Here is a 15,546-nt window from a genome sequence, read left to right as displayed (position 1 = left end):
GTCTTTTATATTACATTTTTATTTTGCAAGAAAATAAATTATACAACTTAAAAAATAAAATTCAAAAATTAAGCAGTACATCAAAATAGTTCAGCTGGACTGCCATACAGAAACTACCACCATTCAAAATTGTACAGCATTATTATCTTGGTAGTGGCACACATTCAAAATTGTAAATACCATACGCAGATAGATACTACAACTCAGGAACTCAAGTTTGCTCAACACTCCAGACTACATATAGTGTATATGACAGGAAAGCTTTCATGTATTGTTTATTTCACAAATATGACCTCAAAGAATTACAAAGATAGCATCCCGGTCTTTTACATGAAAATAGAAAACAGTTTGAGTTTAAGATAGCAAATCTTTCTGTAAAACTATCAAATCTTTTTGCCAATTGTATTTTTAAAATTTGCACTTTACAGGACAATGGCATCCCGATGCAAATAAATGCAACATGTGAATGTTCAGAACATTAAGTTTAAAAAGGTGAAAACGAGAGTGTCACATTGTCTTTTGGAAATGTAATTGCATTACAGTCATAACAAACGAAAGATAGATGAGTAAGACTAGAAGGTAGGGACACCAACTGTGGGAAGAGGAAAATGGAAGACTTCAGAATTGAAACTGAGATCCTCATCAAGTTGCTGGGACAGAGAAAGATTTAACAGTATTTCTAAATTAAGCCCAATAAGAGTGATTTCCCCCCCCTTTTACACCAGATTTCATTCCATAGCTGTTCACCGTGGCAGTGTGTGTGGCAACGTGTTTTTCAGATGCAGCACCTCTTTAAGGTAGGTCTTTGGACATATATATTCATAGCTAAAAATTGCAGCCTTAAAAGTGCGTTGTTGCCATATTGCAAGTGAAGAATAGTTCATTTTCATTTAGATCTGAACTCTACCCACCCCAAAAGAAGTTTACCCCAGGTATCTCCTTGTGCCCCAGGTGATACTAGTTTTAAGTGCATATTGGTGAAAGTGACCTGATGAAGGATGCTAAACGTGATTCTGCATCTTGAACAAATTTGCTGGTGTGAGTCTCAGATTTAATAAAAAACCCGACATCCATTTCCGATATATATTTAAAGAAAAATGACCATGTCATAGGCACATTACCACATTACAAATTATATTTCTGCATCCCGGGTGTTGAGAAATAGCTAGATAACATTGAGGTTGTGTTATTTTGTATTTATTAGCGGAGAAAATGTGCAGCTCCTTAGCTTTCAGCAACCCGTTGCTTTCCACATACACTCGAGCTTTCTAAGCAGTTGTATCTGAGATGCAGTCTCTTAAACATCTCTCTCAATTCTAAATCAATGGCTTCAAAATCAGCATTACTCCCCTTAGCAGCTCTTTCTGCACGACAATTTCACACCTGCTCTTGTCTGGTTAAGGGCTGGAATTTTTTATGTTGAAAAGTGCGCTCAGACTGTCGTGTTTTCCCTCAGTTATCCCAAGTGAGCATTTATTACTTTTAAGTTACAAAGACTGAAAGTCTTGCGGCACAAAGTTTTTTATTAGAACTTTGTTTTCTACTGTCCAAATAGTTTTTCTGGTTAACTACACAGAGCACCACTTGCTTTTGATTCTGAATTGCAAAACCGCAGGCCCAACATAAAAGATGCAATATTTTAAACAGCATCTGCTTTTGAGTATCAATAAAAGCATGTCACATAAGCTGTGGGATTTCAATCAATTGTAATTGGCCAAGTCGCAATTTCTCTCCATCTCTTGTTCATGAAACTCTCACTACCAAAAATTTCTTACTCAAATAAATGTCCAAGTACACACCGTTCTCAGACAGTCACATCGGCATTTCCGTTAGTAACAGAGCATGCAGCCTGTTTGAGGGTGCAAACAGCCATTCCTGCAGAGTTTGCTTTTAAACCACTCTTGCTTTATACTGTACTGCAACCATATGAAAGCAAAACTCCTCTAACTTACTGGAAGGTTTTCCTTTTTGACTAAGTTAATTGTATCTTCTTCCCCTCTCAACCATCAAAGAAGATGAGACCTTTAGATGTCATACTTGAACAGGTTAATTACAAAAAAAAAATCGCACACTTGCCATTTATAGACGAGTATTCATACAGAACTGTGTAAAGCACAACTTACCTTTCGTCCCAAGATAGGCACCCTGCTCCAGTGATTCGTGTTATCAGTCCAGTACATGATGGGACATTTCAGAGCAGCAGAGAGACAGGCAGTGCCAAACAACTACTTAAGATGATTGAAAACAGAAGAGGTAACATGAAAAAGTTGAAATTCCTGATGCGTATTTGGCACTCTCTCTGCATACACTAAACAAAGTATTTTTCCTTGGCTTTTTACCATTTTTGTTAGAATAGTATTTCCTACCCCGCCAGTTTCAAAATAAAAAGCAGAGGGTTTGTTTTTCATATAAAGATATTGACTTCTAAGGAACAAACCAGTCCAATTGGGTTAACCTTGCACGTATATATAAAGTTACCAATGAAGAATTAGTACAGGAATCTTCAAGTGTTATTTTCTTTCTGGGGGAGTTGTGCATCAATTACTCTTTAATGCATTCAGATATATATGGTCAACTTTTCGGAATACAAATATTAAATGTACAAGGAAATACACTTAATATTTCTGTTTGGTGTAAGAGACCCACCCATGAAAACTGCATTTAGAATGAAGCATAATTCAAGAAAACTTTACCTTCTCAAAAAGGATTTTAGCAAATCACCCGTCCAAATAAGGTAACAAATAACGTATATCCACTTGTTTAGAGCAAACAATCTAAAAACAACGATCTCCTGCTTCAGGAAAAATATCACCCATGACTTGGAATTACTTTTATGTCACTTATGTGTCAATTATTAAAATCCAGTTACTAGATTGAAGCACTGCTCTAGTCAACAGGTTTTAACTGTAACAAATACATAAGAGTTGTGATGCATGTGTTTGTGTCTCTCAAATGTTATTACCTAAAAAGGATCAAAGGCAGACAGTACATTACTCTGTTGATCCAAAACACAGAAGTGAAAGTGCTACTTCTAGTCCTAATTGCATTTAAAAAACCAAAACAAAACAAAACAACCAAACCCAAAACAAAACTAATAGCAGTTCCTCAGTGCATGAATATTTGAATATTTTTTCCTTGTGCAAGTACTGGTCATCTAAAAACCCAAACCTGTATTCTTCCTGGTGGGTATAAATCAAATCTACTTTAAGAAGTTCACAATGGGCTCTTCATGAATGCAAGTTTCCCACAAAACAGCATGCTGTTAAAAGTGTGCAACATGAAGGGAATGCCATCATGCTAGCTGAATGAGATTGGCAAAATATAGTCCTCTGTACGGTAAGGCAGGGATTTTAATATGTAACGAAAGTCAAAACAAGTTCTTCTGCAGCACAAACTGGTGTAGCTGACTGTCCAAGCACCCTTCCATTGATGTTCTCAGCATCCCGCAGAGTCCTCGAACTACGCCATATATATGAAGGTGTTGATATCCGACTCATCTCTTCTGATATATTTGTGCTCTATAAGCCATTCAATTTGCTCTTTTATCATTTTCTTTTGTGGCAAGAACATGTTTTTCAATATTTCTACTAGTTCAGTCTGAAGTTGGGCATTAGTAATTTTCTTCCGCATTTTCATTATTTGGATGATAGCCTCCTGGAGGGAAAAAGAAAGAAAAAGAAAGATTTTTTTTAAATGTCTGGGTGAGGTGACAAAGTGAACACAACATCAATAGGGGGCTCCTGGTAAGGCAAAACAGCAAGGAAATCTATTTTTTTTTTCCTCAAAAATCAGATATATGTTGCATTTCTTAGTCTAAGTAGATATTGAATTGCTTTTACGAAGAAGCTGACAAAGCAAAAGAACGGAACACTGGCCAGATGCAAGAGACATGAACAAGTCCAGTCAAAGGAGCATCTGCAGTTATATCTTGTATCTTCAGTGTGAATTACACTCTAAAACCTAAAGTTCATTCAATCTCTGAGCCGAAGTCGCCATTTCCAGGGTGACTTGTGATATACGTTGTGAATACCTCATGAAATGCAAGCTTACTGTCAAACTGGAACTCACAAGGAGTTCTCATTTCATAAATACGACCAGGCACTAATCCTTCTGCTGCAAGTATGGCCAAGATGTTAAGCCAGGTGGTAAAATTCACAATGTGCCTGGCCTGGAATCTAATCTGACTGATAGAAGACACCTGAAAGTAATATGGGATTTTTGAGATTCCATTGTAGGTAATGATCTCTGATACCCCCCATTTTTATTTTTTTAGAACTGTCAGCTGAAAAGATCTGACATGAGTACCTGACTGAAGGACAATGAACCACAAAGCCAGAAGCTGCAGTTTGTACATCCAAGTTGCACTCAAAAACTTCCCCTCTAAAGAGAAGGCCTCTTAACAGGTCATACTGCTATTACTAAAGTGTGATCCATCTCTGAGATGACTCTCTTCATACAGCATAGCTGGAGCGATCTCAAGATCAACAATACTGTTTGTTCATGTTGGTGGCTCAAGTCAGTCAACTTTACCGTCTGCTGCCACCCACCACACTGTCATGTCTTCACCACATGCTTACGAACTGCTTTGTCCTCATTAAAACCAATGGCTTGGTACTTCAGAACAGGAGGCTGATAACTACAAGCACACATACACACACACACGCAAAACCCAGTATTCACAAAGAATCCAAGCCAAACAGCAAAATTAAGTTCCAATGGGATTCAAAAGAGTTCATTCCGTACATCAACACCCAAATGTGGGCAGCAAGCAGCAGTGATTAACACAACAGAAGAAACAGGGTGATTGTATATTCCTCTGGCAGTTTACTTGCCTGGGTTCGTAATATTCTTAGCTGGACTATTCCTTCATTTTCCTCTTCCCGCATTCTCTCTGTAGTAAGTTGCAATCGACCAATCAAATTTATCTTGCCCCTTTTTTGAACTTTAGCGTTTTTTCTGAAAAAGTTGTATTGTATGAAAATAAGCACAAAATGCATTTTCAATTAAGGAATTCGTATTAAACTCAAATGACAGCAGCAAGGAGTACAATCAGATATCAGATATTTACAGGCTATCAGCATGGCAGTAGTGAGACAGAATCATAGAATCAGATAGCTGGCTGACAAATCAAATGTCAACATCAATGTCTCCGCACAATAAACCTGAATATACTAGCATCATTAAAAAAAAAATCCATCAGATGAAACGGATAAGTGTCCAAAGTTGAAAAATCACCAGTACTATTTTAAAGAATAAAGTTCCACAGAAATATATTTCAGTTTAATGATATAAGCCTAGGCTTCTTTAGAGGAAGTTTTTAAAACAAAGTTCAGGAAATGGGACTAGCTTGTTTTTCATCAGAACTGTCTGTCTAGCAGAAAAAAGAGACAAATAACAGCTGTTGTAACAAAGACAGCAAAAAGCTGATGGCATTCTTCAGTGGCTACCCACAAACTTTCTGTACAGCCTGTCTCTTCTGTCATGCCCTCTCACTCATGATGCTGATGACAGGAACATCATGGCCCTGGGCAAGAAATGAAGCCCCAGGAGAGCAGATTCATCACCTCTTGCTCTTCACAGATCCAGATGTGCAGCTGCTACTGAGAATGAGGCCCTGAATCTGAGGTTGCCAGCAAGCAGCAAGTTCTAATCATAATCATTGATAATAGAGGGAGGCACAACCCAAAGTAAAACATGCTGAATGTGGTATATATGATTTAGATATTCTCTCTTTATAGTATCTTATGCTCTAAAGGTTTTTAAAGCACCAGTAAAAGAGCACTGCAGTTCTCACTTCAGTAGACACTCTCTGGTGAAAGCCATGCCAAAAACCCCAGCTTTTGACAGCAAACCGTATTATTAAGCATTTTCACTTCCTTTTTTTAACTTATCACACTGTTTTTGAAACTCTGTGTGTAATAATCAATACAGCACCAGTGCTCTGCTTACATGCTGTTCCCTCCCATGTAAAATTTCATAGGCTTATTAGCAACAGGAAGACAGCGAAGCCTCCAATTTTGCACCTCACCCCTACGTTTAAGAAATTTAATTTCACAGAAATCAGAATCATAGAAACATTTGTCTGAAGGGGCTGCTGGAGGTCATCTAGCCCAACCACCTACTTGAAGCATGACTGTTGCCAAAATTAAGCGAGGAGAGGGCAGCAAAGCATGTGTCTAGTTGAACCTTGAAAACTTTTAAGGATGAAGGTTAACTTAAAGTGAATTCCTTTAATTATAAAATAGTACATTGTTATTTTACTTTTCAAACATCATCTTACATTAAACTGAACTCCTGGTTCACCGAGAAGAGGGTTCCTTCTGTAAAGTCTTTGGGTGAATTGACTTGAGGTTCATACAATAAAACCTGACGTTTCAGCTTTGGAAATGCTACAAGAGACTACAGAGAAAAGGGGAGGGGAAAGAATGAAAATAAAACACCAGACTTTCTAAATAGAAACAATTACTTTTTAAGAACATAGTTCACTCCACATAGCCTTGTGTGGAGCTGTTAGAGGGCAGCACAAAGATACTAGTAAAAACAAAGGGGGCACAGTTTACCAAATCTCCTTCCGAAATGGGGCAGCACAAGTAAAATCATACAAAGAAGTAAACCGCACAAACTCATGGCTATGGAAGCGGTGTTAAGTCTGATTTACATGATTTCTCTCTTTATTCTTGAGCTAAATAATTAAAAGTCTGCTGGAGCAAACTGAAGTTATTTTTAAGCAACATATATTTATCGGGTGCCACTGATTTCCTAGAATTAGACCAGTCCCACTCCACAAACCACAATCATAACTGTGTACTTTAGGCAGCATATGGTCAAAAAGGTCTTGTTGTTTCCACAAGCTTAAGTTACACAATACTAGGCAGAGAGAACATGTTAATGCAAAGGTTGTGTGTGCTTAGGAGTAGTGCAAAGAGCCAGCATTACAACTGATTAATTAGCAAGAAAGCCATTCACATTTCAAAGTGTTATCTGACAGTGCTGTAAGAATACTAATCCAGTATTTCGAAGTACAAAAATCAAGAAGAAATCTCTTTCAAGAGAAAGGGAAATACCCATAAAGTCCTCCTAAGTTCAGCATCAGGGAGTTCAGTTGCCAGTTTAAGATTTTCAAAGCTGATCTTCTCTCTGGGTCTTTGGTTCCACGCAAACAGCACAGCGAGTTGAAATGTTGTTACCTCCAAGTCATACTGGCCAACCTCATTCTTAAATGTTATCTGTGAACAGAATGACAATTTTACTTACAAGCCTTTCTGAATCACAAACTTTCTTACTATTATAAATACACAGAAAGTATAGTTGTTGAGACTGATACACTGAAAACTATACGCTTACAATTCCATTGGACATGAGGTGGTGCCAGTGCAGTTTTCTACCACTGTGATTCTTTTTATAGAACTCTTCTACTTCTGGGATGAGATCTTCTAATTCCGTGGGCAGCGAGACAAACACTTTTTCAGAACTTCGTGACCAGGCGCCAGCATTTAAAATTTTAATATTCACAGAGTCAGCTGTAAGACAATATTGGATTCTATGAATCTCCACGTATAACAGACAGATAAACAAAATGCATTTTTTTTTCCTCCTCTGAATACATTTATGGAGGACTGAATTTTCAGAAAGTAGCAGAGCGTCTATCTACTTAAACATTACGGTACTCTACACCACTGGCTTTCTGCCAGCAACACTGATTGAAATCTCTGGTTTTTTTAGCTTGCCTCTGCAGAGCAATTTAAGCCCTCGTGCAGCTTTAGAGCTGATGCTTGCAAGCACTACTCGAGGGTTTTCAGCAGTAGCAGGTCCAAACCTGGATGTTTCTCAGCCTCTCTCATCAGTAAAATCTAATTTCAGAAATGGGATTTAAGCTCTTCATGGCATGCATGAGGCTCTTCTGCTGGCAGACAGAGAACGAGCACAGCATGAGGCACTCATGAAGAATGATGAGGGCATAAAAGAAACAGGTAGTTCAGGCATTCACCTGGTTGATACCGATTCAAGCCCCTGCTTGGAATTTAACTCCAAGAGTAGGGAGTCTGTATGTACACGATTGCTCATAATGAAAACCCACAATAACTTAAAGAATGACATAGCTTCGGTGCCAGTTGTAAGAGAAAGCAGAGGCTACAGACGCTTCCAGTGTAGTAGCAACAATGCCCTGAAGACTATGTTCAACCTGCAGTCCATACAATTTTTAACTCAAGATTCAACAGAATTATTTTTCACTAAGAGAAAAACAGCAAATCATTTGAAAACAATACCTGGTAAAGCAAGTTTATTATTTTTGTGCATTTCTTTGAAGGCCTGGTTCAAGTCTTCAGACACTTTGATATCCTGGAACATTCTAGCCAGCTTGTTTACATAGTCTGCTGGCATTCCTACTTCCTGCATAAACAAACAGAATGCTAAACTATGACACAGACAGCTATGAACAAAAAACTTTTGTTTTTTAAATAGGAAACTCAAAAAATGAAGACCATTAAAGTACACAGGTACACACCTTACAGTAACAGTTAATCTGCAATGCAATATACAGTTTTTTGTAAAGTTCCTCAGTAGTTATCCCTTAAAGGCATATGATGATTCTTTTAAAGAAATCCAAGTGCTGAAGAATGTATGCATGCACTACGGAATCAGTGAATTCTGAGATCTGAAGGAATGTTTAAGGCATGCAAATAATATTCTTCTCTACATAACATTTCACAGTTAGAACACATCTCAAATTACTCAGATACCTAAACAATAAGTACACTGCATTTTGCTCATTTGCATATAGAATATACGAAGCCTTCAGACAATCATATGTGAAAGATTTTAAAATCTATCACTACCACTATTAGGATCAACATTTCTCTTAAAGAGCTAAACTGTTTTACTTGCACAAAGTATTGCAATAAAACAGAAGTGTAAGATGTCCTGAGTGGCCTGCAATTTAAGACAGGACTCACCTAAGCAAGAATATCTAAGTTCAAGAGTGGGAATTAATACCACAAGCAAGAGGCACAACCAAAGTAAGAAAGATGCCAGGCTACTTACTCTGAGCCATTCCACCATATTCTCCTCAATTTCACTATCAGCTGATATATCTAGTATCAGGCGTCTTGTTAAGTGAGCTTTGTGATATCGCATGAAAACATCTTTATTCTGTACATATTTAAGTACCAAAAGCTGTCAAAAAAGTAGATTTTAATACATTTATTTGCACTGTCAGTCAGACAACTGTTTGAATGCTGATCTAATGCCACTGCAGACTACATAGGAGGAAAAGGCTACTTGATGTTCCATTAAAGCAACTGTGTTAATACTATCACAGCCATCAGCTATGAATCTTTGATAATACCACACCTCCAATTGCTTTATTTGTCAACCATTGAGAACTTTCTCTTAAATCAAAAAAGGCATTGACACCATATGTGAAAGTCTCCTGCATTATTTTCTAGACTTACATTAGTTACTGCAATACATTACAGTCTGATATAGGCACTAATGTAACATACTGATTTTGTGAACTGACACAGAGACATGAAACGCTGCATGGTTTACAAGATTTAAACACACATGCTTCACAGCATAATAAACTCTTTTCCCTGTTATTACACCTTACATAACTTTTTGAAGAGCAAAGCCTTGTCCCACATAAGTAAATAAATTCATTTGTCAGAATAATCAGGAAGTAGAAAGCAAAAACGTACCACTTCTTTAAGCTTTGCCTCGATTTCTTCAGAGGTTAGTTTTTTGCTTAGTGGTGTTTTTCTTAGCAACATGTCACAGTAATTAGCAAGAAGCTCAGGGCATTTGGATTCAGGCTGTGTTTTCAATCCAACACTAAATAGAAGAAGAACAATGTATCTTCAAGTTGTACAGAATCCTGCTATTCTGGAGTAGTCACACTGTTAACAAGACAGAGCACTCTTTCCTGACCCCCTTGGCAAGGATGCCGGTACTGAATTCATATCCTTGCTAAAACTAACAAAAAATTAAGGATAACTCCATTTTCTTCTTGAAAGAATAAATACCTACCAAACATTTTGAGGCAGCTGCTACAGCTTGATCATTCCAACTCCTTTTAATTTTAGAACTCTAACAACAAAGGATTATGTTGAAACTACAGTTTGAAACAACTAAATATTGCATGGCAAGAAGTGTTCCAGTAAAGAAGTAACAAATGCTACAGTGAAATGCTTCATTCATCTTGTCCATATGCTCAAATGAAAGTCTCAAGAACAGTCTCCTGCACTACATTTTACAGACTGCAAAACCCAACAGGATAAAATTATTTTTAACAGATATAAACAGTCTGGGGATTAAAAGCAGATTACAGTTGAACAAGTTGCTACAGTATACAGACTGTGGCTTTTCACAAAGCACACATGCACAAGGTCATATTCTGAACCTGTGTCTAGACCAGTGAATAAAACAGCGCCAAGGACCAATCCCTATTTCTCCAGGCAGATGGCACCACTTTGGTTGCTAGTCTCTAGGGCCCAAATCAAAGGCAGCGAGTCAGACAGCAGGTAAGTAGCTGTGGGGACGCTCAGGAACCCAGCATTCTTGCTCATTTTCTCACCCTCTAATCAACTAGTGTAGACAGTGCTAAAACTCTTCAGATGACCTTTTTAATTCATGTAGCAGCTTGCAGGCTAGTGTCTTCTGCCCTCCTAAAGACTGTTTGGAGTAAAAGCAGATCTCTAGTCTTTTGGTTATTACAAGACATTATTTAATCAGTGTGGTCCCAGGTATTTCTGAGGAGGAGTCTTCGAGATCCTGGCAGCAATGACAAATTACCAAATTCCATATTCTTATGTTGAATTTAATAACACAAGTTAAACAGCATGAAGTTTCATTTTACTTAAACCAGGCTGCATTTGTAGACAACTTGAAAGACCTTGGGAAGAAGAATTCTGAAGAGAGAACCATTGCCATCATGGTGGTTTCTAAGAAATCACTAGGCAGGTTTAGCTTTAGGAGTGTAACAGTGTGAATGGGTATTGATTTGGATGCTCCCAGGGGAAAGGAAAACATTACCTAAAAAACACCTCTACCTTGCCTACATCTATAGAAAGCACATATCCATTCTTTTGTGAACATGTTCCCCCAATAATAAAAGAACAGCAAGGCTAATCTATGTCCAGGCTGACCATTAGTACAAAACCAAACACAGTAAGAACCGGAATGCTGAGCAAGTATTTATACCCATCCATTCCTAAGGAGAAGTAACTGGAAAGAGAAGCTGGCTGCCCAGCTACATAAACTTCGTTTCCATAGTAAAGCAGGCTACAAACTATATGTAAGTAATCCCAACCACCTAAATACATACAGATTCCTATTCAAGTGGCACATCACGTGTTAAATGTTATCAATTAATGCTATCAATTAATTGACTGGTACCTCCTCTTGGCTGACTTAGCAGAGTGGCTACTGCAAGTACGTTTTTTTTTTCCTTGAGTCACACAGGTCTGCTTAATCTACTAGAAAGGGTTTAAACTAACCTGGCTAATCCTGCACTGAAACAAAAACGTAACACCCAGACAGGTCACACTCACAGTTGGCACAAGATGTGGGTGGTTCCACCTTCACCAGTCACAGTTAATCCCATAAAGATCACTGCCTCAGTTTCCCCCAGGACTTCTACTGAAGTTGTGGCAGAGTTATACAACTCAAGTTTCGGAATTAATAACCCAGGAAAGTAAATTCAGCTAACAAATTGACTCCTTACTATAAAAGAACAGATCCCAAGTTACTACAAATAAACCTGAGTTTAAACCAGCTGCTATTCACTAATCACTGTCATGTGAAGAGCATCTTACCAGAGGTTGATAAACAATCTGAAATTTCATCAAGTGAAGAACACAAAGCACTTTTAAATACAGTGTTACTTTGAAGAGATATTTTAAAAGAGAAGCTCAATCTTTAACAATTTTAAAAGCTTGATTCACACAAAGTTTATATGGCTTACCCCTTTTGCTTCAATGGCAATTCAAGTTTAAATATTGTAGCATCATTCACAACTGCTTTGTATGCCTGAAAAATAATTAGATTATAAATGCTTTACTCAGTCCTTACTTCTTTAACATACAAATCACAAAGATTTTGTCTGTCTTTGAAATTAATCTGATTTTTTATAGTAGTCCAAAGTTTGTGGATTTTATGTTCAATTTGAGAGTTCAAACGCTATGGCTCAATTTGCCATTAACTGATCTTTTGCATTTTCTTCTTTTCCATTAACATACTACTTTCCTTTACGCAACAACTTGGGAAGGGACTGCATGGAGCAGGTTGCGTATCTGAAGTAATGAGACTACACCCAAATATGCAGTAAATTCTAAACAGGGTGTTTCAAAAAAATGGCTCCAATATATTACAACTACACAAAAATTTACAAATGGTTTAATGAGCTATCAAATTTTAGTAACCTTTTAATAAATGCTCTACATTCCTTCCACCTGCTGTACAGACAGCATTGAGACGACAGTTGATAGTTCATGGTTGCAGAGATACAGTGATTTCAAACCGGGTTCATCTTTTTGAAACACCCTGTGTACTACTGCATCAGATATTAAGGTGCTCAATACAAAGATCATCTTCAGATGTACTCTACAACATTACAAACCTGAACATCATTGCAACTTTATGCACAACTACAACACAAATTAAAAGTTAATCAGTTGGTAGTAAGTTTCATCAATATTTCAGTCTGTCTATTTACTTGAGTTAGAGCAGCTCCTAGATTAATAGTAAATGAGCACAAGGATTTCAGAGACATCATAATATGAATTACAACAATTCTTAAACCAAAACCAAGTGATAGGCAGAAATACACACCTTATCTCTTGCAGTGAGAAATCTTGGATCATCCTGAAAAGCTTCTTTAACCAACTTACTAAATCGATTAAATAGTGTGAGCAATTGTTCTACATATTTCTCAGAATCCTAGAGAGGCAAAAATCAAATCAAATCAAAAAATGAGGCTCCACAGAATTCAGTGTGAGCTTACATGCAATTCCCTAATCTGTAATAATGTAGTATCCTCAAGCCACTAAGAATGAGCATTCTATCTTTATTCTCTGTACTGAAGAGCTCTACAGCATGGAAGCCTTCACAGAGACTTTTGGGACAGTATTTCCAATATACAAATATACATACGCGTATATAAAAATTTTCCAATACTGTACAAGAATTTATAAATTTTAAAGAAGTTTTCAAGCACCAGTAAAAGGCACATCCTAATTGCTGCAGATACTCAGACCTCCTAGACCCAGAGAAAAAGATGATAAAAAGCTGAAAAAGAACAGTGAGAAAATAACTTTAATTTCCACACTGAACAAACACTCTCAGATTGAAAGCAAATATCAAACTTCATCAGGAAGTCAGAATTCTGAGATAATTGATTATGCCTTTTAAAGACGTTAACACAGTCCTACTATATCAGTATCTCACACAATTTGTCATCTTTTATTTACTGCAAATGAGATTCACGTTTTAAAGCTACAACTGAAAATAAGGAATAAAAAAACCAAATTCTAAAGACATTTAAAACTTTCAGTGGATCAAATTTTGATGTTTAAACATAAAATCTTCAAGAATTATTTCTATTCACATGTATGTCCCACACACTGTTATTTTATTAAAAGCCAATACACTTACAGTAGTAATAGTTTCAGCAGCTGCTACCATATCTGCAAGTCCAGCACTAACAATATGTTCCTCCAAGTCTTTTAGCATAGGCTCTATCCCATTTGGAACTTTATCCATCAGTGAAAACATTAAATGCAACTCTGAAAGATACAAATACTGTTGAAACCACCAGTCAAAGACCTGTATAAAAACAAATACAACATTTCTGCCAGGGATAACTCAAGTGGAACACTGAGTATGTAAAGAACAGATAATCCCTTAAAAGGAAAAATGTTTTGAATACTGGCCTAATTCTGGTCCCACAAGGAGATCCTTCTGTAGGCAAAATAGATATTTATTGCAATGTAGTATTTGCTTACGCATATAATATCACAAGCAGAACAAACTGATCATGGACTCCGATTCTTTTTCTGATAGAAAAAAAAAAATACATTGATAGGTTTGCTTTGTTCCTCAATATTATATCTAGAGTGAAAGGAGATAAAAGCCAGAGGCCCTGTCTTTGTTTTCTCCACAACACCTTTGCCAGCAACACCTGCAAGACCCAGTCACCACAGAGGATGAAAAAGATGTTATCAACTTCTGTATCACAACTACTGTTGCAGAACCGAATTGAAAAACAATGCACAGAAGGAAAAAAATCCCTTTAGAATGTAACAATGCAAATTAAAGAATGGAAACTACCAACAACCTTCAAGAAGAGCTTGCAAGAATGCTAGAGACAACTCACAACGGGCTCAAAAATGGGATTTCAGGAACCAGGAAAAACAGACTTAGAGGTATTTTCAGTGCAGTTTACATTTACATACATTACACAGGGTAAATCCAAAAAGCTCGCTCGACTTTTACTAGATCTTTTCATCTGTACTTTAAAAAATGGTGAAAGGGAGGAAGAGATGGTGGAAAAAAGGAAACAAAATGACACATTAAAGGGTTCTACAGCTGTTTCTGTAAACTAGTGATAGCATGAATAATTCAAGAAAAAAAAAAATCAGTGATTTCTCCTAATAAATAATGACAAAGAAAGACTTCAGGTGCATCCCTAAAACTGCAGGAACAAAAACCACCCAGATTCTTCAAAGACAGATATTAAAGTAACAAAACCAAAAGGAGTATTCCACTGGAATTTCTCTCAGAACACATTATGGACACTGAAAGCAAAAGAAATGCATATTGTAGTTGTTGGGGCACTTAAACAAGTTCTGTTTTCATTTTGTATTCAAAAAAGTCAAGTTTACTTTTTATTTCTGTCATGAAATACTTCAAGAATAAAATTTAGGCCTCCCACCCCCAATACTATAAGCAAACAAAAAACGCACTAAGCCAATTCTGAAGCCTGTTTGCAAGTTACGACATCCTTGATGGAAAACACTGTGCCTGCCTTCCTTTGCACGGTATGTAAATATTGAGTACTATTTTACAGTAGTGCGCTGCTCATAGCCAAAAACTCAGCCCTTTTTTGTCACATACGGTTTAATAAAGGAAACATCATTAAATACTTTGGGGCGAATAATACCAGAAAGCCACATGTATAAGCGAAGTACAGCAGATAATACTATCAGATGTATATATTACTATGTAGAGCTCCAGACTTTAAGTACATTTTAAACCATGTGCACCTGCATCCTTCATTAAAACATTTTAAACAGCACAGGTAGGTATAGGAGGAGAGGAAAAAAAAGTATTTGAAAGAGATGCTTGAGTTCTTATGTACTAAACAGAAGTATTTTGCAGCCAGGCAGTATCATGGGGCAGATGTAGCCACAAGGAAAGAGAGAACTGTGTGAATATTTCAACAAGTTTCTAAAGAAAGATGTTTCGGATGCTACAGATGAACCCTTCTGAAGCTCTGCATTTAAATAAGCCTCCTGTATTCTCCCAAAGGCTGTAACATATACTCATAAG

General features: G+C 37.0%; 1 protein-coding gene across 2 annotated transcripts in view; it reads right to left on the bottom strand.

Annotated features, from left to right (window-relative positions):
* Window positions 1-15,546, bottom strand: part of CUL5 (cullin 5) — a 32,778-nt gene continuing 17,232 nt past the window's right edge. For both annotated transcript variants that reach the window (XM_065831547.2, XM_071803806.1), the window contains 11 exons: window positions 13,651-13,781; window positions 12,829-12,936; window positions 11,963-12,027; window positions 9,699-9,831; window positions 9,043-9,174; window positions 8,268-8,391; window positions 7,345-7,520; window positions 7,065-7,226; window positions 6,281-6,399; window positions 4,833-4,956; window positions 1-3,654 (listed from right to left, as the gene is read on the bottom strand). In XM_065831547.2, coding sequence (XP_065687619.1) covers window positions 3,460-3,654; window positions 4,833-4,956; window positions 6,281-6,399; window positions 7,065-7,226; window positions 7,345-7,520; window positions 8,268-8,391; window positions 9,043-9,174; window positions 9,699-9,831; window positions 11,963-12,027; window positions 12,829-12,936; window positions 13,651-13,781 — 1,469 coding nt within the window. In that variant the 3' untranslated portion in view covers window positions 1-3,459. The remainder of the gene's footprint in view (window positions 3,655-4,832; window positions 4,957-6,280; window positions 6,400-7,064; window positions 7,227-7,344; window positions 7,521-8,267; window positions 8,392-9,042; window positions 9,175-9,698; window positions 9,832-11,962; window positions 12,028-12,828; window positions 12,937-13,650; window positions 13,782-15,546) is intronic.

Source organism: Patagioenas fasciata, chromosome 1 (assembly GCF_037038585.1).
Source record: "Patagioenas fasciata isolate bPatFas1 chromosome 1, bPatFas1.hap1, whole genome shotgun sequence".
NCBI classification, from domain to species: domain Eukaryota; kingdom Metazoa; phylum Chordata; class Aves; order Columbiformes; family Columbidae; genus Patagioenas; species Patagioenas fasciata.
This window is presented reverse-complemented; position numbering and strand designations above follow the sequence as displayed.